At 61.1% G+C, this 24,360-nt stretch overlaps 1 protein-coding gene across 7 annotated transcripts in view; it reads left to right on the top strand.

Annotated features, from left to right (window-relative positions):
• The first annotated feature begins 339 nt into the window (after positions 1–339).
• Positions 340–24,360, top strand: part of CBFA2T3 (CBFA2/RUNX1 partner transcriptional co-repressor 3) — a 59,808-nt gene continuing 35,787 nt past the window's right edge. For 2 of the 7 annotated variants that reach the window (XM_059713963.1, XM_059713959.1), the window contains exon 1: positions 346–1,000. In XM_059713963.1, coding sequence (XP_059569946.1) covers positions 925–1,000 — 76 coding nt within the window. In that variant the 5' untranslated portion in view covers positions 346–924. Of the gene's footprint in view, positions 1,001–18,143; positions 18,231–24,360 lie in introns of those variants that run through there. The other 5 variants (XM_059713964.1, XM_059713961.1, XM_059713962.1 and 2 more) reach the window with 4 other exon arrangements.

Below are 24,360 nucleotides of genomic sequence, written 5' to 3'. Positions count from 1 at the left end.
AGCCCCTTGGCGGGATGCACGCGGAGCAGCCCTTGAGCCGTGGGAGGAGGGATTCCCCTCCCTCGCCCCCGGATGCACCAGGCCTCCGCTGCGTGCACGGCCACGGCATCGCGGCGCTGGGCTGGGGTGCCCAGGGCAGGGTGGGACGCTTGGCCGAGCTGCCAGCAGGAAGCCGGAGCGGGTCAGAGATCACCGAGCAGCTCTCCGGCACCGAGCCCACCTGGCACGTGGTGCCAGCCCCGGAGGGAGAGCTAGCCTAGCCAGGCTCTGGGCACGGAGGGATGGTCCTGCTCCTGGACGCAGCCTCCCCTCTCCCCACCCTGAGAAAGCGGGAAGTGAGCCCGCGTGCGGGCCGGGCGAGAGCTACCGCGCTGGCCCCTCGTGGCGTGGGGAAGTGAAGCCAGCGAAGGGGGAAGTTGTTGGAAAGTCAGACCGGAATGGCTGAGAGGGAAGGCAGCGCTGGGCTTGGTCACAGATGGTTCCTGTTGGGGGAAGAGCAAGGGCGCAGCTGCCTGGTCCCACGACATTATCGCCACCATGCAGCTGCTCGCCTTTCCCTCTCCCCCTGGGACGCGGCTCCCCTTCCACCACATCCCTGCCCGTCACATGAGCACCCACAACGCCTTGCAAGGCACGCGCCGGGGCAGCCAGCGGGACGGCACGGCGGCCCGGAGCAGGCAATAAGGACCAGTAGCGGCTACCAGCATCTTGAGCCAGCGCGGCGGTTCCCCAGCGGACAGTGCCTCTGGGACTGGGGGCGTCGGGGAGGAACGCGGGCCGCCCCCTTCCCCATCGCTCGGGGAGCCGGGGGAACGGCACCGACTTTGCCCGAGAGCTCGTGTCTGGAGAGACCCTGTCCTGTCTCCTGCGGGGTCTGGCAGAGGGGAGCATTTCTGGAGCCTGCCAGCAGCTCCTCCATCTGCAATGGCCGGAGGATCCTCCAAGCTGGAGAGCCACCCGTCTTCGTGCGCAGGCCACGCTGCCAGGAGAAGCGGCCGAGGTAAGAGCACGAGGTCGCGTCTCACCCTGCCCCACAGGTGGCAATTACAGCTGCGCACTTCCCCCCGCCAGCCCGCGGCTCCGCTTGCATGCACGGGGCTGCACCGGTGACTCACACCTGATAAACAGGAGGGCAGCGCCGGGGACCAGGCCAGTGCCAGCCTGGCAGGTGCTATCCGACGGGGAAGCCGGGGTGGCAGGCGTGCCCCAGGAGCCCGGGGAAAAGCCTGGCAGCAGGTGGGAGATGCACTTGTTGTCCAAGGGCAGGGGCCCTGCAGAGCTGCTGTGAGCAAACAAGAGGTGGGGGAAGCCGGGGAGCTCCTGGACGGGGCTGTGCAAGGAGCCAGGCACAGAGAGGTAGGACGCAGGGCAGGAGAGCGCATGGAGTCAGCAGCATCCGCTTGGCAATTAACCTTTGTGTAATGACTCATCAAGCTCCGCTGTGTTTTATTTACAGGCTTGAAAGCCTCTATTTACCCCGCACTTTTCTTAATTGTTGCATCCCTGGTTCCCGCGTCCTTTGCGCTCAGCCAGGACTGTCCGCACGGCTCGGGGAGGGCAGGTCCCGAGTGCGGTTTCCCCACATGCTCTGCAGGCTTCCTCTGCATTTAGGCCAGCGTAGCTAAAATCAGGACCTGGCCCCGCCGGGGCAGGCTCAGGGCTCTTGTGTGCAAAAATGAGCTGTTTATGAACCAGCCTCTGGGTGAGAGGTGCTGAAGCAGGCACACCTGGGCTCAGTAACGTGCCTTCTTGCTAGCTGAAGCTCTGCTGCAGGTATGTGGAGAGCCCCTGGGGCCCAGGAAAATGGGCAGAGGCAGGGGCTGGTAGAAAGAAGTGCCCAACCCAAGGGGCAAAGGACACGTAGCTACTCACAGAGATGCATAGATGGGCTCTGGAAGGGAGCATGGTGCAATACAGAGCACCCGAGGGTGCTGGGTCCCCCATGCACAAGCAGGAGGAGGGTGCCGAGCACCGAGGCACGCCACTGCTCCAGTGCACGTGGCAGCCGCAGGCGCAGCTGTCTCCATTGCAAGAGATGCTAAGGCGTGGGGGCCAGCTGGGTCCCCATGTCACCACCTGGCATCAGGGCGGTGGAGGCCAGCACCCCCAGCACGTGGAGCACTGAGCGCCGCGCCTTCCCCACTTGTGCTGCCCAGGCCTGCCCACACACGGGCACTCAGGCCCAGGGCAGCGGGGTAACAAGCCGCAGCACTTTGCACCGCCACAGCACCATGCCACGCTCGGAGCCAGGGACCAAAGCTTGCAGTACATTAAACCCAGCTGCCGGGCTGACCCAGAGAAGTCCTGCCATAGGGCAGTCCCCTGCCAGAGTCAAGGCTGTATCCCCCCTACCATGAGCACTGGCTTTACCTGACCCCAGGGCTGGGCCACACCAGTAGCAGCCCATTTGGGTGCTGCATTTTGCAGCAGAGAGCTACCAAATGTTTTTGCACACAGCCTCGCCGCTGCAGGTGGGCATTGCTAGAGGCATGGAGGACACCAGGAGGACCCACCTAGTCACAGCCCCGGGCTCCAGACAGTCCTGGCAAGAGTTACCCTGCTCTCAGCAAGCACCATCCAGGCCTGTAACCAGGGGCATGTGTCAGGATCATTTATGGGCTTGGAAATCTTGTTTCCAAGCTTCCTTCCCATCCAGAACCCCAAAACCGTACACCCCCTCAGCCCGACCTACCTGCACAGCTGACCAACAGGCATCAGCGGCCTCATGTGTGGCAGGGCATCCTCCTGCGGAGGAAGGAGAGCAGAGGGAAGTTACCCCAGCTGGTTTCTGATGTGGCCCGGGCACGTGGGTGCCAGATAGCTTAGAGGAAGGGGTATATTTAGGGACAAACCCACACCCACAGCTGGCACCCAGGGGCAGGGCTGGTATGTGGCCCCAGAGCTGCCCAGGCACAGCCTGCCTTGGAGCAAGCAGAGCAGACCTGCAAGGCCCCCTCTCCCCCCAGCTTGCTCTCGGGATCTCCCAGCAGCCGGGCTCCACCGGAGCAGCTCAGAGGCTGAATGAGCCTTTGGCATTTCCCAGCAGAGGAGAAGAGAGACCGGCAGCTCTACTCACCCCTGCGCTCCGGGTTGCATGCTCTGCACAGTCAGCACTCAGCCCACAGACTCCACCAGGAGCCTCAGGACAGGGAGGCAGCTCTTTAGAGAGTCCCGGGGGTGCTTCAGAGACCCCCAGCCCCGCTCAGGGAGGAGTTAATCCCCGCCAGCTGGGAGCCCATTGCCCTGCTGGCCTGCTTCCTGCCCCCCTGGGGCAAGTGATGCCCTGTCAGGGCTCCTAGCTCCAGGGCTTGCTTTGTGCCTGGGGGGGCCATGCAGGGAGTGGCTAATACAGAGAAGGGACCTGTGGGGGGGGGAAGTAGGGTGAAAGCTCCCAAGAGGCAATGCTTGTACACCTCCCCCCTTGCAACCATGGATGGGGCATTGCCAGGGGCTGGGAAAGTGCCCTAGCCTTCTCGCTGAGGGGCGAGGGCCAGGCAAGCACCTGGGGATGGGTCTGGAGATGGGTCCTTTGCTCCTGCTGTTGCTGGGGCATCGGTGCCCATCACCGTGGCCTCTGGCTGCTCGATGCAGCAGCTGGCAGGGGCCCCCGCGTTCCCTGCGGCATGGAGCAGAGCGTGCGCGGCTGTCGGCCTTTGTCCCTGGTCATCCTGCATGAGGCTCGCCCGCTGCTTCGGGACCGTGGGCAGACCCAGGGCACTGGACTCGACGTCTTTTCCGGCCCGTGTTCCTGCTCCCGTTCTGCGAACCGCTCGCCTGCCCCCCGACCCGACACGTGTCCATCTGTGGGTGTTTCTCAGCTGGGGTTTCCATGGGGGCTCCCCTGTGCAGAACTGAAGCTGGCGTGTGCTCCTGCCGGCCTTGTGGCAGCCGTGGGGTGCGAGGGGGGATGTGAAAGCAGAGAGAGAGCAGTTCCCATTTCCCTGAAGAGGAAGGGAAGAGCCATGGTCAGCGCTCCAGCCTGGGAAACCAGGGACTCGGGTTTGTCTCTTCCACACGCTTCCAGGATGACTGCAGGCTGGTGCCTGAGGCTGCCTGTGCCTCATTTGTCCCACCTGTAAAATGGAGCAATTGCATTAAAGAGGACTGAGCACTCAGGGCTTCGAGATAGGAGCTTTGGACAGCGGTAGCAGGACCAGAGGCTGTGAACTTGGCTGAAAGCCAGGGAGGGGGGATGCAGCCCAGGCCCCTCTGCCGTTGCCCGCCTGCCCACCCCAACGCCCCGCGGCACCGTGCACGCACGATAAGAGGGCCCGGGGGCTCCGTTACAAGCAGGCACGGCTGGGCGGCTGCTGGCCGGAAGGGCGAGGAAGATGCCGGTAAGGTGCCGCTGGCAGGAGCCGTGTTTGTGTTCTTGGCTGAGTATCTCTGCAAACTTCCTGATTCCCTCACGGCCGGTGCGGGAGCGATAATACCGCCTGGGCCGGTCGTTGCCTCCCCTCGGCGCTGGCTTTGGCGCTGCAAGCTGTTATCTCGGCTCAGCACCGGGCGGGGGGAAGGGAAATGGAATAAAGCAGAGGTGGCAAGCTTCCTCCTCGCCGCGCAGAGCCGGCTCCGCTCTCTCGCCAGCAGCATCCCCTGCTTCTAGCCACGTACCTCTTCCTGGAGGGGAATGGCCATCCCTATCCGGTACCCCCGGGCGAGGCTGGGGCAGAAAACAAAACCTCCTTGCTTATGCTTTGGGGAACGGCCCTGCAGCCCCCGGCCTTTCACGGACTCCGCTCCATTGGGGGGGTGAGGTTAAACTCTAGTGTAGACAAGACCGTGCCGTGCAAGCCTCCTCCTGCAGATGCCGATGGCCCCGGAGCCCTGTCTACACGAGAGCTCCCAGGGTCAGATCTCTTCCCTCCTTACCTCAGCCGCTCTTGCTACCTGCCCCCTGCTCCAGCCCTTACCCATCCGCATGGCGTCAAGCCGCATCCTCCTCCTTCACACCTCCCGGGTGCCATAGAGCATGCCAGAGAAACCATCTATTGGGGCCTGTTGCGCAGCACCCCTCGTACCCAGGAGGAGTCACTGCAGGGACAATCCGGCTCAGCCCGGGCAGCTGTGGCATGGCCTCGGCGAGGACCGTACCGACACGGTCCCATCAGCAAGTAGGGGCCGAAGCGTGCTTTGTGCAAGCAGATTCGGGCGAGAGGGATGCTGCTGAGCACATGCAAGTGGCGGCTCCTAGCCGCCTGCCTGGGCCCCGTCTGGATGGAGCGGCGAGCCGGGAGGGTTGATAACGGGTAGGGGGGGCAATGTACTGTCTTGCTGGCTAGAATGGCTTTGACCTTCCAGAAAAATGCAGCCCCAGCAGACACCCTGCTGGGGAAGCTCCAGCCAGCACCAACTGGCAAAGCTGGGAGTGACTGAAAACAGGATTCGGTCCTAGAAACGACTGGTAGTGCCGGATGCTGCACGCCAGGCTCATGGCTCAGGCTTTGCCTTAACCTAAAACTGCTTGTTCTTGAAGCAATCCCTGTTTTCACACGAGAGACGGAGTGCACTGAAGGAGCCAGGCGATGACCTGGGCTAGGGAAGTTGTCCCCCGTCCAGCCCTGCCTGGGCGCTGGGGGAGAGGAGTTGGTGGGTCTCAGACCCCGCTTTGCTCCCTGCAGCTGCAGCCTGGTGCAACGCTGGCTGCAGGAGCCGGTGGCTCTGATGCCTGTGCGGTGGGGAGAGGACCAGCTGGAGCACTCCTCCGTTATCTCTATGCCCAGGCCTCTCTCTCGCAGCGTAATCTCTGCCGTGCCCACGCTGGCGCTCTTCCAGCAGGCGTTGGAGGGCTGCCCGGCACTTAACTGACCCACCTTGAGTCTTGCTGGTCACCTTGGGAGCGTGCCATAAACTTCAGTGAGAGCATTAAGGGCAGGGGGGAAGCAGAGCAGTGGGGATGGGGGATGCCCCAGCCTCTATAGTGGATGGAGGAGAAGGCTGTGAAGCCAGGGATCCCCTAGTCGCAGCATCCGGGGAAGCAATGCCGCTGCGCAGGTAGCTGCATGGTGTGGTGGAAAGGGGTCTGCAGGGCCGTGGGCAGGGTGGACCCAGACACGTGGCTGGCCAGCTTACGCTTGCACAGCTCATCCGTGTCGGAGCCAAGGCCGGGACAGATCCCAGCAGAGCCTCCCGCGAGTGCAACTGCTGCATGCACCGGGGCGGGGAGAGTCTGATGGGCAGTGGGTAGCCGTGTGGTCTTCTCAGGAGCCCCGGAGCAGCTGGCACCAGGGCACGGGCTCAGGGCTGGGATGACCGTACTGAAATGGCTTGTTTAGTTTCCTGCCGGGTTTTGCTTGAGAAGCCCAGCCAAGGCAATTGCTCCCACGTCGTCCAGCTTGTCCTTGCAGGCAGCTCCTTTTCCAGAAGCCCCATAAATAACCGAGGGTTGCCACCGGGGCAGGGGCCGGCTAGGCGGGGGCGGGAGAGCTCCCTGCCCGTTCGGCGGGCGTGCGGGCCGGCTGATAAAGCTGTCTCTAAGGCTGCGTGTGACAGAGCTGCAGCCGGCCATGCTGGATTGACTCCTGTTAACTCGCATTGATTTTCTGCAAGGACCAGAGGTGTTGGAAGTGCAAGGCAAGCTAATTAAATTCCCATCATTAAAGAGCCTTATGCAGCCAGTTCCACCCTGTCAAATCCCAGCGCTGGCAAGCAGCCGGTGATGGGGGCTTGCAATTTGGCCAAGCAGAAGGAAAAAAGAAAGGGGGGGGGGTTAACCCTTCTGCTGCCTAGTTGCACAAGCACCCTGCAGGGAAGCTGTGCAGGGTCCTCACAGCTTGAGTGAATCTGCAAGCAAGTCCCAGTGACCTGAACCCATCCTTGGAGCAGGGTCTTAATCATCATGGCCTGACCAGACTGTGCTACTGGTGCAGTATCAGGCAGGAAGTGACCGGTTGGAGCTGTACCAGCACATTTCACCCCAGGATAACCGGAAGCACGCTGGGCAGGGCAATGCAGGCTTGTGCTGCTTGAGGGCCATTTCTGGAGCCAGAAAGGGGCCTGGCGGTGAGGGAGAGTCCTGGGAAAGGTGAAACACGTCTCATTTGCAAACCCCGTGGATTGTGTTCAAGCTTTCCGACCAGCCCCACACTGGCAAGGGGCTGGCCAGGGACAGCTCAGCGCCAGAGGGAATATTTCAGTGAGCTCAATGAGAAGTCAAGGGGCTTAGAATGGAAACTCTCCGGCAACCCCAGGATGAACAGCAGTTCACTGATTGATCGCAAGCTGCCGGGTATTGGAGGTTCTCCTCTATAGCCCCAGCTCTCGGAGTCCCGTGATCACGTGCAAATCTCAGCGTTAAACAAATGAGGTCCTAGCCCGCCCGAGAGCAGAGGGCAGGTGGGAAGCGGGGCCTCTCTGCAGTCTCAGAAGCCAGGGGAGACCCCAGATGTCAAGTCTAGGGATTTTCTGAGGCCTGCCCCACCGCTCTGGACCCCTCGGAGTGGGTGCAACGGCTCGGATAACTGCATGCATCCTGTCTACGCCGCAGAGCGGGCACAAATCTGTCTGTTCAGGAAGGCATCTTATTTTTAACTGCTCGCTTGCAGCTCTGGGAGAGCTGCAGCCCCCTTGGAGAGCTCACGCCAGCGAGGATGGAGCCCACGCCTAGCTCTGCACCCATGCACGAGAACGGCCTGGCTGGCGGGGTGATGCTGAGAGGTGAAAGGGAAGATGTAAGCCCTGGCGACCCCCCCCAGCCGAGCGAACAACCCTCCGTCGCCTTCCTTCGGCCGGGCATTGGCACGCGGCGCTTCCTGCTCAGAGATGTCACCCCGGCGGGCGGACGCAGCTGCCAGGAGCGATAACGCGGGCGAGCTGTCGGGCACGTCTCTTATCTCCGTGGCACATTCCAGCCTGAATTACCGAGCTGGGGACTGAGTCGGGAGCAGGAGTGGAGGAAAGCGCTTCAGAGTCCAATAACATAGCAAGGGAGCGGCGCGCGGGCACGGTCTGCGGCCCAGCTCCCAGGATTAGCCGCCGGCTGGATTCAGACGCTGAGATTAGCGCGCCAGGCATGGGGTGGGGAATCTGGCACCTCCTCACTGCACGGTGCTGCTTCCCAGTCCTGCCAAGGCCGGGGGGCGGGGGGTGATGTTGGCTGGCTCTCCCTGCACCGGGCTGCTGGGATGGATGGAGAAAGAGGAACCCGGTGGTGCTTGGGGAGGGCAATGAGACCCGTAGGCAGGGTTGTAGGTGGCCACGGTGTTGTCAGCTCCCCATCTGCGGATGCCGGCCAGGTCACCCGGTAGCTTGAGGTTGCAATGAACCCCTCAGGCGGTCACATCCAGTCCAACCCCTGCTCCAAGCAGCACCAGCCCCAACTCCATCATCCCAGCCAAGGCTTTGTCTACCCAGGTCTTCAAAACCTCCAAGGATGGAGAGTGCACCGCCTCTCTGGGGAGCCTGCTTAAATGACAGACAACAAGCAGGACTGTATTCTCCTGTGCTTCCAAAGCACATCCTATCCCGAAGGACTTCTAGCATGGGATGGTCCCGATCCCCGCTGCCCTTCTTTGGGCAGGACAGCCCTGGGCTTCGGCGAGAGCTGTGCCTCCGTGGGAAGCGGAGGAGCCGGCCCATTCCCCCAGCTGGAGAATACAACCGCCTCTGGACTAGCGCGCGGCCCGTGTTCAACAGCACACGACGAGGTGACCCCATGGCCGGGGGAAGAGATGGCGGAGAGTGCTGGGCCTCCCTGAGGCTGGGGAATGGATCCTTTCGGAGGCTTATCCGAGGAGCACAGAGCCTCATTGCTTTCACTGGGGCAAGGAGAAGAAGAGCTGCTCATCCACAGTGGTTTGCAAGCTAATGCAACCTCCGGGAGGATGTCAGCCAGCTGGGACATCTGCCTTGCGCCCCTGGGACTGCCCTGTGGAGCAGAGGGGCTGCTCTGAGCCTGTGCTGCCCAAGGGGCTGGAGAGGGCTGCCAAGGGCTCCATCCCCCACACCACCCTGCCCCAGGCTTTGACTCACAGTCGTTGAATGGCAATAAACTCCAATTAGCTGCCATTGTCCTAAAAAAATATTCTTTTGATAGGCTCCAGGTGGGCTCCCGCCTCTGTAGGATCCCAGGAAGAAAGGCAGGAGAAGATGAACCCAAGGTCAAGCGAGGTCCTTTGTGTAAATCTGATTTCTTTTATTAGACCATCTCAAATAGTTGGAATCCAAGATTTGCTTTTGCTACCCAGGCAAAAGGAGCAACCAGGAAAGGGAAAGAGAAATGGAGGGAGAAAAGGCTGGAGCAGAACGTCCTTCACCCCATAACAGGCCAGGGGAAAGTGCGGCTCAGCCTGGCAGAGCCTCGTGCCACGTCCCCCCGTGGATGGGTAGCCTGGTGCCTCCTGCAAACACCTCCTGCAAACGTGTGACCTGCCTTGTGCTCCAGGAGCAGAGGAGAAGCTGGGGCCAGTGCTCAGGTGCACCCCAAAGGAGTGGGGGGAGCAGCCTGGCCTGGTTTTGTGGGGAGAACGTGGGTCGTGTCACAGCTCCTGGCCCAGTGCAACCAGTGCTGAGCTCCCCCAGCAGCAGCTCAGGCATCTTGGAGGCACCGGGGCTGCAAGGATCCCGTGGGAATCCTCTGCTTCAACCCACGTCCCCAAGCGTGGCCCGGCCACCACACGTCTTCTCACGTGAGCTGGAAGCACGTGGTCAGGACCGCTGCGGGGTGGCAGGAATCTCTTGGGGCAGCAAGCTGCAAAGTAGGAGTGGAGTCAGGGTGGTCCCGTGGCATTTCAGCCCTATGTGGATCCCCACCCGGCACACCTAGCTAGGGCATCTTGAACCGGCACGTGCTCCCCATCTAGCAGAGGATGGCATCGATATCAGGAGCAAGGGGGCTCGTGGCCCGGTGCCGAAACAGCAGCCTGGCTTTTACACTGCCCCTCACCGTGCCCCTTGGAGCTGCATGCGGGTGGTGTGGAGACAGACTGGAGAGAGCCAGGAGGTGGAGGTCCATGTGCATGCAGCAGAGCCCCTGTGCCAGCAACAGGGGTCAGTTCCCAGGCTGGCCTCTGCTGGCTTTTGAGAGCATTGGCTGCATTGCAGCCAGGACAGGTTTGCAGGGGGAGAGGGTCTGGAGCAAGGTCCCTGGACGCTGCCTGACTAGCCCAGGGGCAGGAGAGAGGAAAGGCGGCTCCGTTGCCTTTGTCCTACCCCCGGTGTCAGGCAGACAGGCATGTGCACGCCAGTCCATGTACGTATGCAGGTTTTGCCTGCAGCCAGGGGAGCAAACAGCTGTCTCTAGAAAAGCATAGTGCATTTGCATGAGCTCTGTCCAGGAAATCAGCCTTAATTAGCCAGAAACCCTTCCTAGGGGTCATGTGAGCATGACCTGCCCAGGGTGATGTGGCTGCCCCAGGGTCAAGAGCAGGGATAGTCGGGGGCAGCATCAGACCCCTGAGACCCAGTCTGGCGCTCGGCTGGCCACGGCCCTCCCTGCCGGCTGGGTGGAGCGATCCGGGGCAGGGCAGGCAGCATGCATGGGTGCAGACAGACACGAGCTCCTCTGCCTCCCCAGGTGCAGGCAACCTTACATGCAGCCGAGACCCTGGGGCAGACAACCCCTCCCCAGGGCACGCTCCAGGGCACGCGGGCATGCTATGCAGGGGGCTTGGGTGCCCACCCAGGTCAGGTATCATGTGCGATTTGCTCAACCTTCTCCCCTCCCTGCCCAACATGGCATGCACATGCATGTGCCAGATAGCAGGCATGACTCACCCGCGTGTGCCAGAGATCAGGCCCGAGTCGCATGTCTCACCGGTCGTTTCCCTTGAGGTTTCAAAGCGTCGGTTAAACATCGCCCCAATCTCGCGGCTGCATCTCTCCATCTTCTGCCCTGGGTCATTTAATGACCACAGCTCCCTCCTTCTGGGAGGGGTGGGGGGGACAGGATGACCCTGGTTCCCACGGTACCACCCCCAGGCACAGCTCCCCCAAGTGTGTGTGCACCTTGCACAGTGACTGCATCTGCAGCCCCCAGGTGCACAAGACCTGGCCGAAAAAAGCCCCATCCTGTGGCTGCCCAGCCCCTCTCTGGGAGAAGGTATGGGGGGCAATGAGCCTCCGCTCACCACCCTTCCCCCTGGAGCTGTCGGGGTGCCCGGAGAGAGGTCCCAAATGAGCACCACATCCCCCGTGCAAAGCCAGGGCATCCCCCTGCTAGGCCTGGCTCTCACGGCACAGCCCGCGGGGCACGAGTGCATGGCAGCTTCCCTCTCCGTGGCACCAAACCAACCGGGCTGGCCTGATCCTGCCCACCCCTCCCTGGGTGGAGGTGGCATCCCCGCTCCCCCAGGACATGGGAAGGGGGCAGGGGCGGGAGCAGGGGCGGCTTCTTTAAGACCAAACACGCCGGCGAGCGGGTACGGCGCTGACATAACATGTGCACTTAATCCCCAGAGCTCAGCTGTTGCACACGGAGGCATCAATCATGTGTCGGGGTGACTGACAGAAACTCATTAGAGCACTTTCTACCCTGTCTGCCCACTGTCACTTCCCAGAGCCGGTCCCCCGCATGGCTGTGGGAATGGGGGGAGAGCGGGAGCAGCACGTCCCTCCATGCCCATGGGCTCGGCCAGGCTGTCCCCCTGCCCGCGCCGGCCCTAGCTGCTCCGGCCAGCCCGTTGGCGCGAGCGCTGCCTTATCGGCTGGCCCCTGGCCGCCCGCCCGCCTGCCTGCCCTAATCTCCTTTCCCACCGTGGCGAAACAAAGCTGCGGAGAATGCAGAAGTGGGAGAGGCGCCCCGCACCCCGCGCTGCCGCTGCAGACTATTTCCAGCCTTATCTGCAGGCTGCCCCGGGCTGTGAACAAGGCCCGCTGGCCGGCAGCCATCGCATGTGACCGCTCAGGTGCTCCGGTTCTCAGGCGAGCCGGGGGCCTCCGAGAAGTGACAGGCTGCGTGCCGGAGGCCTCTCTCCGCTGGTTTCTTCCCCAAACCTCATTTGGGAGAGGCGTCGGGCTCCTTGGACCCCTTCTCCAGCCTCTGCAAAGCTCCAGCAACCAGGGAGCAAAGTGGCTTTGCTGGGCCCCATCCGCTACCCCCGAATGACCAAGGAAGGGGTGGCAGTGGCCACATCAGGGGACGGTCTCCTGGACAGAGCCCCAGCAAACTCATCTCATAGCTTTCTGCTGCTGCTGCTATCTGCCAGCCCCTTTGTGCACTCATAACCACATGCACATGTGTGCAGGACCTCCTGAGGTCCTTCCAACCCTCATTTTTTAATGATTTTATCCCCCCCAGGCACCAAGAGAGGCAGGGCAGGGCACGCTAGAGCCGTGTGGTTAACCTCCAGGCTGGCTGTAGTGACTGGGAGCGGTGGGGTCCATGGCAGCTCCGCTGTGGGGAACGAAGAGGCTCTGGATGGAGGGGAGAGATGGATAAACGTGTCTTTACATGCGAAACAAACCTCCTTCCTCCCTTCAGGAGAAGAAAAGAAACCAAATCCCATGCCTGCCCGGATGCACCCAGGACCTGGGCTCCATGGAGCTGCAGATGGGACCGACTGGGGAGCTGCTGCGGCACCAGGAAAGGGTTAAGGCAAAGAAGTTTGCTCACTCTAGGCGATGATTTAAACCAGACAGAAAGCTTCTGTCATCCATCACATTAACAGCCAGATCATTGTGTTTTAAAGTGTCTGTAATTGCAGCAATACAGAGACTGGGGAAAGATAAAGAGCTGGGAAGATACAAATGCAAACAGGCCAGCACCACCGGACCCCCTGCTTCTGCAAGGGCGCAGCGGAGAAGGCCGATCTGATGGGGGGAAGCTGGAGGTCACCCCAAGCCAGCCCTGCCTGGAGCAGACGCCAGCCCTGGCACCCTGGGCGCCAGGTTACGTGCATCTGAGCAGGGGCACGGAGGGGAGAGCAGGTCCCACCTGAGCACTGGTCTCGCCTGCCTGCACATGGGGACTGGGACTCCAGCCCTGGGAGAGGGGAATCTATCCCTCTCCCCATCCTCCCCACACTGTCCTTGGGACTGGTGATGAGCTGAGCCTGCCAATGCCCCGTGTGTAGGCCGTGTCCCCCTGCTCATTTATAGGTAGGGAAACTGAGGCACAGAACTTGCCCCAGGTCAGGCCTGAAGCCTGCAACCGAACCCAGGCGTCCCTCTCGCTGCTCTTTCACTTGGCTGTTTGAAGCCTCAGAAACCGCCCGTCCACATCATCCTAGCGAGCCATAGAGAGACGGGGAACAGCTCAGGGCGGGATCCGAGCAAAGCTGAGCTCCTCCGCCCAGCTGCTCTTGACCTTGATGGAGAAATTGGCCTTTAATTTTTATTGCAAATACAAACACCGGGACCCCCTCTGCTCCCCCCACCCCGGCTGCTGGAGCAGGCCAAGACTCACAGATTTCGAATGGCATCTTCTTTGCACAAAATATTACCTTTATCTCGCAGATGCCTTCCCGCTGATTTCCTCGTTATCCCTGGCTTAGCACTAAGTGGTAATTCTCTCTTCTCCTCTCTCTCTGAAGCATGAAAACCCCCAGAAAGGGGTGGGGGGGTGGACGTGCAAGGGTGCCGGTAGCGTGCTAACCCTCGCACGGAGCCGTGTTCCCCGCGTCCCTCCCGTGCAGCCGCCTGGGCCGCGGAGGCGCGTGCGGAGCTCCGAACGATTAACATTCGCACGAAGCCCGCAGAACGAAAGAAGCCAACACAAATGTTTATTTTCACAGTAGTAAATTATGACTTCAATAGACTGAAATTACAGTCCGTGTGCGCGGAATAGAAATGAAACAGCCCCTGCCACCCAAACGCACGCCTCGGGGGAGGACCTCTCCGCCAGCCCGGGGCAGCGTGCTGTGCAGCCTCGCCGGCCGCGGGGGCGGAAAGCTACGGGCCCCTTCTAGGCACCCCCGTTGACACAGCTGGGCAAGGCGCTCGCCGGAGACACGCACGCGAGGGCTTCACTTTGCACTTGACAAGGCTCATTGTGGCTCCCTGGATCCGTCAATAAGTGGCTGTCTGCGCGGGGCGATGCATGCATGCGTGGGCATCAATCGATCCCTCCTGGGAGTAGATACAGCCTCGTGCTCTCTCTCGCATGCACGCAGGCCCCGTATGCTATGGGGCAAGCGGCCCCTTCTGCCCGGGAGCCATCCTCACTCCTGCAAGTAGCCCGCTGGACCTGCTCACAAAAGCATGATGTCTCCGAGCCCTTCTTGGTGCTGCCAGGGGCTGAAGATCGCCTTCTGCCGCCACCGCCACCGCCGCCGCGAGGTGTGAGGCTGCAGAGCCCCACTCAGCACCACGATCAGGAGACGAGCCCACGCACAGCCGGGCAGAATAGAGGCAGGCCGACGGTGAGCGCATCAGGACTTTCTCCACGCCACTTTTCGAAGCACCATTGGTGTAATCCTGCTGACCTTGCTTTGCGCCCGGGGGTCTGCCAGCCCTGCAGAGCGTCAGTCTGGACTAGGAGACACGGGTCGGCATCTGCCGTAGGTCAGAGCTCAGCATGGCAGGGACTCCAGGGCAGGATTTGTCTCACCGATGCAGGTGGAGGTTGTGCGGACAGATTTTGGGGCCACACGATGCTGCTGGGGGGAGCCGGAGCGATCTAGTGCCCTCCTCCCTTCTCCCGTCCCTACTGTCCTGCAAAGCTCCAGCAACCAGAGAGCAAGGTGGCTTTGCTGGCCCCCACGTGCTACAGCCCGAATGATGAAGAACCCAGTGTTGGAGCCCTTCCTGCCAGGACGGCCCTGGAGGACCCGTGCCTGTATGGACGGGGCTTTGCCCCGCGTCCTCTCAAGGTTGTGCCCGGGGACCCTGCTGCTGTCAAGTGCCCCAAAGTGCAATTGGAGAAACCGCCTCTGTTTAATGAAGTGCTTTGGTGCTGTCTTTTAATGAGCGTGGCTTTATCGGGTGCTCATATCACCTGGGTTTTGGGGCCAGATTGGGAAGCGACCATGGAAACATTTAACCTAAGGCTGCTGCCTCCATCCCCCTGCCTGGAGCCAACCCAAACTCCTGGCGAAGTCATTCACCGTTTGAGACCCGTCCAGAGCCAGCTGGGGAATATCTGCCCAACAGGCCTTTTGACTGAAGTGCACGGTCAACTTCGGCTGTCAAAGCCTGCGCGCCGACCAGATCTACGTTATAAACCTCCTTCCCCGGGGCCGAGCGCGGAGGGTCCCCAAGGTGGCCTGAACAAATCCGTCGTGATGCCTGGACCTGAATCGGGCGCGCTATCTCCCCTGGGGAGGAAACACCTGATAACTCGTGAGCGGCAGCGCCAGGAATGAGTTATCTGCCTCCTCTCCTGCAAAGATAAATGTCATATCAGACCCGAGCCATCATCTCGACATCCAGGCGTTCACTTCCTGCACGGCGGTCCCTATCGAGGCTGCCTCGGCTTGAGTGACGCGGTCTTCGCCAAGGTCTTCAGACAAAGGCTTTGTTTCTGCCCTTCCGAGGCCGGCGCGCTCGTGAAGTGTCACGTCTTGGGGGCTCTTGGCAGTCATGGCAGGGGGGTTAAAGAGCCCCTCCAGATGCCAGAGGATCAGACCTGCAACTCCTTCTCCCAGGAGTGGTCCTGGCAGACCCCGTGGTGCTGCTCCCTGTCCTGGGGGGATTCGCGCGGCAATGGAAGGAGCTGCCATGTCAGGCCGATGCTTGACACGCAACGCATGCTGGGGAGGGTGAACCGAGCTGCTCTGGGACACGTGGCTGGGGGCAGAGCCTGGCTTGTGCAGCCTCCAAAGGCACCTCCCGCAGCATTTGCATGGCCCAGCTGGGCTGCTTGCTATGCAAAGGAGCCCGTCCAGGCCCCAGACCTGTTTGCAAGCACGGCGGGCAGGTGTGCGTGGGCGCCTTTTTCCTATGCTCACGTCCGTCTTTGTTGATTGAAGGGGCAGACCCTCGTGCTTCCCCCACGGGCCAGCCACGAGGCAGGTGGAGCTGCGCTGCTCTCACGGAGGGGGTGGAAGCAAGGTGGGAGGTGAGGGCCAGGCCCCTGCCCGGCAGCTCCGATGGGAGGGGACCCAGGGCTCACGAGCTGCTGACCCATCTGGATCCTGGCTCATCCAGGTTCCTGGCACCTCGCCCCCCACCATGGCAGACCACCGCAGCCTCTCCGGGAAAGGGAATGGTGCACTCCCAAGCTCTTTGTTGGCTCTGTTTGGCTTCCCCTGCTTTTGTCTCCGGGGTCTGGGCCTGTCTGGTGACATGCTGGCCCCGCCGCGGTCTGTAGGACAGCTGCGTGCCGCCCGCCTGGGCCCTTCCGCACTGGCTGGCGGAGACGTGAGGGGCAAGATGCAGCTGCCCCAGCATCTCAGGCAGAGCGTTGGATGAGCTCCAACCACCGGTGCCCACCGTGCCCATGGAGGGATAAGTCTCTCCTGGATGCGGCAGGATCCGGAGGAGCCAACAGCTCATGAGCCCCTGGTCCCCTCTCATCAGAGCTGCTAGGCAGGGGGCGAGGACAGAGTCCTGCAAGCCTCAGCATTGCCCTGCCTCTGTCTCCACCGGGCTGGGCCGGTGGCAACCCTTCCTGCCCTGGGACAGGGGATATGACGGGCAACGACAAGCCTTGCAGTGCATCACAGTCTCGGGCACCACAGGCCACGACCCCCATCATAGAGCAGGTACTTCACAGCCTTGGGCACCAACGGTGCCCGACCCATCACGGAGCAGGGGGCAAAAGGCTTCCTGATTGCCTTCCTCTCTGCTCCTGGGTTGGGAGATATTGCAATGCGGGTGCAGGCCAGGTGGGCCCAGGGGGTGGGGGGCTTCATCCGGAGGTGAGCGAGGGGCTCCCACGCCAAGAGCCACAGCCAAACCAAGGGCAAAAGGGGCGGGGGGGCGCAAAGGTGTTTCTGAAAAGCTGCCAGGGCAGGCAGACGAGGATCTTCAAGTAGACGCCATGTCTTTTACCAGACCAACTTAATAGTTGGAAAAATGATTCTTTGCAATGAAATAGTTGGATTTATTTTTTTTGGCAATGAAATAGTTGGGGAAATAGGGTTTTTTGCACCTAACCAGTTGGAAACATGGTTTTTTGCAATGAGATAGTTGGGAACATGGTTCTTTGCACTTAAATAGTTGGAAAAATGTATTCTTTTGCACCTAAACAGTTGGAAAAATGGTTCTCTGCAACGAACTAGTTGGGAGCACAGTTCTTTGCACCTAAATGGTTGGGACATGATTCTTTGCACCTCAACAGTTGAAAAAAATGGGGTTTTTTTGCAATGAAATAGTTGGAAAAAGGTGGGGTTTTTGCACCTAAACAGTTGGGAAATTGGTTTACTGTAATTAAATAGTTGGGAGCAAGGTTGCTTGCACCTAAACAGTTGGGACAATTTTTTTTTGCACCTAAACAGTTGGAAAAATGGGTTTTTTTGCAATGAAATAGTTGGAAAAATGGAGGGGGAGGGGGGGTTTGCACCTAAACAGTTGGAAAAATGTTTTTTTGCAACGAAATAGTTGGAAAAATGGAGGGGGAGGGGGGGTTTGCACCTAAACAGTTGGAAAAATGGTTTACTGCAACGAAATAGTTGGGACACTGCTTCTGTGCACCTAAACAGTTGAAAAAAATGTGGTTTTTTTGCAATGAAATAGTTGGGAAAAGGTGGGGTTTTTGCACCTGAACAATTGGGGACATGTTTTTCTGCAAGGAAGTGCCCGGGAGCAGGGTTCTTTGCACCGAAAGAGTTGGGGACATGTGTTTTTGCACCGAAAGAGTTGAAAACACGGGGGGTTTTGCGAGGGAGGATGCGGGAGCGGCGCTCGGGCGGGCGGGAGGACAGGGCAGGGCAAGAGCCGGGTGGTGGCGGCGGTGGCGGAGCGCCCCCTGGCGGGCGCGGAGCGGAGCGGTCCCTCCCCCGCGCCGCGCAGCGCAGCTCAGCGCAGCGCAGCGCCGTCCCCTCCCGGCGCGGGGCCGGGCTCACTCGCGGGCGGGCGCAGCGCGGAGCGGAGCGGAGCGAAGCGGGGCTGGGCGCAGCGCGGGACCGCGACCGGGACGATGCCGCCTGCGCGCCGCGCAGGGCTGCGCCGGGCCCCGCTGGGCAGGAGGCGGCCGCAGCCCGCGGAGCCCTCGCGCAGCTAGAGCCGGGCTCCGCGGCCATGGCCCCCGGGCGCGGCGGGACGTGAAGCGCAGCGCGCAGCCTGGCATCTTCAGCCCGGTGCCTGCGCGGGATTTTCAGAGGCGGGTCCGCCCCGGATTAAGCCCCGCCGGGATTTGCGGGGGGCTCCCGCGCGTGGGAATTTACCTCAGCCTCCAGCCCGACCTCAGGACTGTAAGTGCCCCGCTCCTGCCCGCGCAAGGGGTGCATGGGGGGGTGCGCGGGGCGAGTTTTGCACCGGGTCTGCCCGCTGCTCCCGTGCCTCCGCGCCCTGCGCTGCTCGGTGCAGGGGATGGCACCGGGGTGGCACTGCCGGACTGCCCTGCGCCCCACTCCTGCCCTGGGAGGGATGCTGGGGTGGGTGACCGGACCCCCCCCATCCTGCCATCCCCACCAGCCAGGGCTCGCTCGGGGCAGTGCCATCTGCTCCCTGCCGCACCCAGGAGCAGGCGTCCCGGGCAGGCTCGGGGCTTTTCCACCAAGGCTGGGGCTGGGAAGAGGGGCGAGCCCCGCGCAGGACGGGCTTGCACGTCCTCGGAGCGGCAGGCGGGCTCGTCTCCATCCTGGCCTCCCCCCGCGCACGAGGCAGCTGCTCCTCTGTGGGGCAGCCTGGGAGCGGGGACCGGGGCATGACGATACAGGGCCATATAGCCCGGACTGGGATGAGACCTCCTCTCCCCCCTGTACTGCTCGTCTCGGACAGGCACCGGAGCCGCTCGCCGCAAGGGTTTGGGTCGGGGCAGGGTGTTTCGGGGCTGCTGTCAAGGGCCGGCCAGGGCTGAGACGCGTGGGCCCAGAAGGGAGCTGGTTCCTGAATATTTCACACTTTAAAGCACCATTAGGCTCATTGTCAAGGTTACTGGGAGGGCTGTGCATGGGAGGAGAGTGATGCCGAAGCGCTGGGAGTCCAGGGGCGCGGGGCAACAGGAGAGGGTGGAAATGGCGGCTCCGTTCCCCTTTTCGAGAGGCTCAGAGGGTCACGAACGCTCCCGCGAGCTGGGTGCCCCCCTCCCAGCACTGCCGACGGGCCTGGCACAGGGGCAGCCCGCCCGGAGAACCAGGCGCCTGCGGTATGTCTCGAGCTGGGTGCCCAAATGCACGAGTTGGTCTCGAAAATGTTAGTCTGTGGCCTTGGCGGGTGGGGGGGAACCGGTGTCTGATGGGTTCGGTATTGCAGCAATGCCCTGGCAGCCAGTGGGAGCTCTGCCTGTGAGAGGACTGCTGGATCTGGGGCTCTTTTTGCCCCCCCGCCCTGCTGTAGACGAGGGCCCGGAGCGCGGGGGCCGCACTTTTCCTTTGCAAAAGGCATTGTTGTAAGTTGAGGCTTTGGGTGAGCCGGGGAGGGGGAGAGGGCGCCGGGCTGGGGGTGCACGCGCCTGGGCTCGGAAAGCTCTCTCTATTCCAGCATCGCCATCAATTACGTGGGGAATCTGCATAATCTCGTTCCCACCTGCAGTAAATCTCTCCCCATTCTTTCTTTCTTTCTGTTTTTTTTGCTTTGCAAATTTTCCTTTTCTGCACGACTGGAAGAAGTCATTTTCTTCCCTGCACGATGGGCTGCCAAAGCTGGGAGCCAGACCCTCCTTTGAGGCATGAAAAGCCATCAACTCCCGCGCTGACTCTCGGAGCGGCTGATTTATATATTTATTTATGCGCCGTGGTCAGGAGGGGCATCCTTCTCCTCCGGAGACTTTCTGAGTCATTCGGAAGAAACTCAGGGCTCGTTTATAAAATTATACACGCGCCCGGTAAAAGCTGCAAACACTCGCACGGTTGTGTGCACGCCCTCAGCCTCTCGCACACGCACTTGAGCCACAGTCGATTCTCACACCCGCCACAGAACAGTTTTCTTTGATGAACGTTTTCGAGCAGGGCTTTTGCTGCGGGAAACAAAATCCAGCCTCTGAACCGGTGTTACCCGGCGCCTGAGCGTCGCGGTCGTTAACTAGTTCGTCCCGTGGTTAGTTCATTCCCGATGAGCGTTCAGTCTTCCTGCTAAGCGGTCTGGACGTGAGGTCCTACCAGACCGTCTGGTCTCGGGCAGCTAGGAAAGGAGGAAGGGAAACAGTTTTCATGGGCACCCAGCGGGGTTTTACACTGAGCCAGAAGCTACGCCAGGCCTGGGTGCGCTCTTCTGCCCAGCCCAGCCCTCGAAACCAGTCCGACACCAGCACTTTGTGGCACTGGATCCCACTGGCCTTGCTGGGGGAGATGGGCAGCACTTGTGAAGAAGCCCATTTCTTACCCTCCACCCCCAATTTATGGTGGGTAAAATAACGTGGCCGGTCCCGCCAGCCCTGTTGCCATTTTGCATTTCTTTCCTCTTGGGCCAGGACAGGCCGCGAGCGCGGTTTGGTTTCGGGCACAGGAGGGGGAGCGAATGCCACTCTTGCTTTCTTTTCTTTTTTTGCTCCCCCGGGGCTTTTGTTTTTTTAATTTGAGAAAACCTTGCTGTGGGTTTTAGATTTAAAAAACCCCGCTGGTTGTAAAAAGACGTGTAATTCTGGGTGGGAAGTGAGGTGCTGGAGCAGTGCTAGCAAGCAGCATCGGTCTGCCTGCCTCTGTGCCGAGTCCCTGCGCTCTCCAGGGCCCTCTCCTAGCGCCTACCCGAGAACAAAGACAACTCTGCCCTTCGTTCGTTAGTAGGACCAGCGGGCTCGTTTTCCTCCAAGCCCTGCCCATCGCCCTCCGCGGGGCAGGGGCTGGGTTGCCCTCCACCGCGCGCACAGACGCTCAGCATCTTTCCGAACCTCCCTGCGAGCGGTCTCCCTCGCACGCTCCCCTGGCAGCAAAGCTTGATCTTGGCTGTGATCTCGGGGCAGGAGCCTGGGCCGTGCCAGTAGGAAAGATGCCATCTCCTGAAACCTGGCGTTGGAGAACAGGGGCCGTTCTTTGCAAACCGGTTGGAATAATATTTGCCAGGAAGTGACTTCAGTGCGGCCAGCTGGGGACGAGCGGGGTCTCCCTCTCAGGACACCGGCATGGAAAGTCCTGTTTGGATTTGAACATTGAACAGGCCTTTCATTCCCATTTCTCGCCCCTTAAAGCACAAGCAAAGACTTTTGCTTTTGTTCTGCTGGGGCCGGGAGCCAGAGGGTGGCTGCGAAGGAAAATGAGCTGAATTTCCCCACGCAGAGGTTTTCTGTCTGCCCTTCCAAGCCAGGCTGTTTCCACCCGGCAGATGCAGCTTGGCTAGTATTTCTAGCCCTCAACACGCGCGAGCGCGGAGCTCAGCTTGCAGAGAAGTGTAAGAGCTGCAACAACAAGAAAAAAAAGAAGGAACGGCACCCAAGCGTGAGAGCCTCGCTCTGTTTTTCAGCTTCGTGCCTCGGGTCTCGGTCCCGTCTTTGGACAGGAAATTCATGCCACGTTGTCCCGAAAGATCGGGAACAAGGTGGGGTCTTCTTCCAAAGGGCTGCTCATGGCCCCGCGAGAGGCCCTCCTCCCAGCACCCCCAGCTGAAGCTGGAGGCATGTCTGAGTCATCGGTGGCCTGGCCGCCTGGTTTCCTCTGGGTGGAAGGCAATGCTTTCTGGCTTGGCTTGCAAAGGTCTGCAAGCAGTGTCAAGGAGGAGGGCTGGCCGGGTCTCCTTCCAGGGCTTTCACCGCAGTTCAGCCCCGGGCAGCCGCAGCGAATGAAGGGGCGAGAAGCAGCCCTTGCCTGCCTTGCCAGTGAGCTCTTGCCCATCCCTCCGGGGCAGCCAGGCTCTCTGTGCACTGCCGTCGCCTCGCTGGATCGGTGCTGGGGTGGGAAAACCCGCCGAGGCAATTGCTGCCCGCCGCAGCACGTGGGGAGGTGGCTGTCTCATCTCCGAGGGGGGCCGCGATGCTGGAGGGGCTGTCGTCTGGTCTGAGCAGTGCAATTCCTGGCCCCGGGTGGTTGAGATGTAGCCGTCTGTCCTGGGCGTATGCCAGGTATCCCGATTTGCCTTGGGCCGTCGTTTCCATTGCTGATCCGTGCGGGGCAGGCGCGGCGGGGTTGTGAGGGTCAGGTTCAGAGTCGGGCCCCCGCTGTGCTCGTGATGTCGGCCCCGGGCTGTTTCGGGGCTTTTCCTCTGCTTCCAGGCCGGAGCATCCCGGCTCTGCCGCGGGGACTGCCTCCGGGCCGCGCTGGATGCGCAGCACACGGGGACCCTGGGAGAGGAAGGGGATGCGACTCTGCTCTTGCACGGGGGTCGGCGGAGTGCGAGCAAACCGGATGGAGATTGCAGGGCTGGCTGGTTGCACAGGAAGCAGTGGCTGAGGCTGCGAGAAGACCTGGAGTGTTTGAAGTAGGGAATTGCATTGCAGCCTGAGCCAGCAGCCTCAGCCCCCCCCGCCCCGTCACAGCCTCGCCTCGGCGGTGGCTGCCCTGACGTCCCCCTCGCATCAGGATCGGAGGGTGCTGCAGCACGGTCTTTGCACCCGGGACACCTCCGCCACCGCCGGCGAGGACAGAGTGGCGGATGCATCCCCCCCCGATTCAGCCTGCCGGGGCAAAGAGTCAGCATCACATCCCAAATCTCCTGCGGTACCTAGGGTGCCCCCCAGACTCGGCTCCCTGGGGCCCAGCGCCTTGCTCGGTCGTTCTCGCCTGCGCGGAGTGGGCGCAACGTTACCGCGGGCAGCGTTTTCCACTTGTGTTGCACGGACTCTGCAGGGAGCTAGGCTCCGATTCCCAGGGGGTTAACGGGAGTCGAGCCGTCATCACTGAGTGCAGGGCAGGAGGAAGGCGGCTTGCTTGTTGGCCGTAGAGCCAATGCTCTTATTGACTCTCCTCAGTTTTGCTGGCTAGAAATCTGTGTCTGAAATCTGCCAGGCCCTGCCGGGAGGTCTTAGAGGACTCGGGAGCTTGTGCAGGACCCCTTCTGCTCCCGGGCCGGGAGAGCAGCGAGTGCAGCCTCCTCCATGCTGCTTTGGGGTGACCCGGTTTGAAGGCGGTGATGACAGATGATGGCGTGTCCCCAAAATAGATGTGCTAATTAATGGTCAACTGGGGAGTGGAGTGGGGGCGTCACTCAGGCACCTGGACCCACCGGCCACTTTGCACTGCCCCGTCCATAAGGGGCCAGATCCTGCCCCTGTGTGAGTCGCTGGGCAGAGCTCCTGCTGACCAAACCCAGAGTAGTGTCCTGCCCTCTGGGTGTCCTGTTAGGAAAAGCTGTCTTACGAGAAGGGTAGTGAAGCACTGGAGCAGGCTGCCTAGAGAGGTAGGGACCTCCATCCTCGGAGGTTTTTGAGACCTGGCTAGACAAAGCTTGGGCTGGGATGATGTAGTTGGGACTAATCCTGCTTGGAGCAGGGCTTGGACTAGAGGTGACCTCCCAAGGTCCCTTCCAGCCCTCGTGGCTCTCAGGCAAGGGCCGAAAGGGCCCTGTGATGCCCCCAGCAAACTGGCTGGAAAGGCCTTGTGGCCTCTTGGAGGACCAGAGGGAAAGAGCCAGGCTGGGTTCTTCCCACCTTAGGCATCATCATCATCATCATCATCACAGATCATCAGCCCATAAACAGCAGGCTGCTGCCCCCAGGCCATCCGCTCCCGGGGCTGTGATCTGCCTTCGGTGGCCCCCACGGGAGTCAAGCCATCAGATACGAGATGAGCCGTCTGGGGATGGCGATCTGCTACGACTGCCCTCCCCTTACTGGGCTGCGTCCTTCAGCAGGCTAATGGGATGTTCAACCATTAAAGCAGGGCTCGCGGGCGGAGGACAGGAGCTCTTCAGGGCAGCACCGTGCTTCTGGGTGGGATGGAGGGCTGCTTCCCCGTCGAGCTCTGCCCAGCCTCCAGCTTCGCCTGCTAGCAGCACCTGGAGAGCTGCACCATCTCCGCTCTGCAGCAGGTCCGAAACCAGGGGGTTTCCTCCTTCCCCTGGGTAGGATGAAGCCCAAAGACCTGAATTCTCCCTGTTGCGTGAAAACAAGTGCAAGACCCCGGCCCTGGCTTCCAATATCGAGCCCGTGCAGGCACTTGCAGTGCATGCACCTCCTGGACTCGCTCCCCCCCGACCCCCTCGCTCCCGGGGATGCTGTTGAATGGAAGTATAGAGCTGGCGTAGTTTATCTGCCCAATCCTGCCCTTGCATGTAAACATCCTGGTGGGTTTTTCCCCCTCTGCTAATGAACATAGCTCCTTGGGCAGCACCCCCGCTTTGCAAAACCCACAACTCGCCTCTGGAAGATGCAGGGCAAATGTTTCCAGCAAGCAGCCAAGGGATTTCCTGTTTATTTTGCACACTCCCTGCTCACGGCGTTTCTCTCTGAGATGTTTCATTGACAGGCCTTAAAATAGACCGCCCGGCTAAAAAAAGGAAGGCAGGGAGCAGCAA

The sequence above is a fragment of the Alligator mississippiensis genome, chromosome 10 (assembly GCF_030867095.1).
Source record: "Alligator mississippiensis isolate rAllMis1 chromosome 10, rAllMis1, whole genome shotgun sequence".
NCBI lineage: Eukaryota > Metazoa > Chordata > Crocodylia > Alligatoridae > Alligator > Alligator mississippiensis.
The sequence above is the reverse complement of the archived record's forward strand: the minus strand, read 5'-3'. Positions and strand labels throughout refer to the sequence as shown.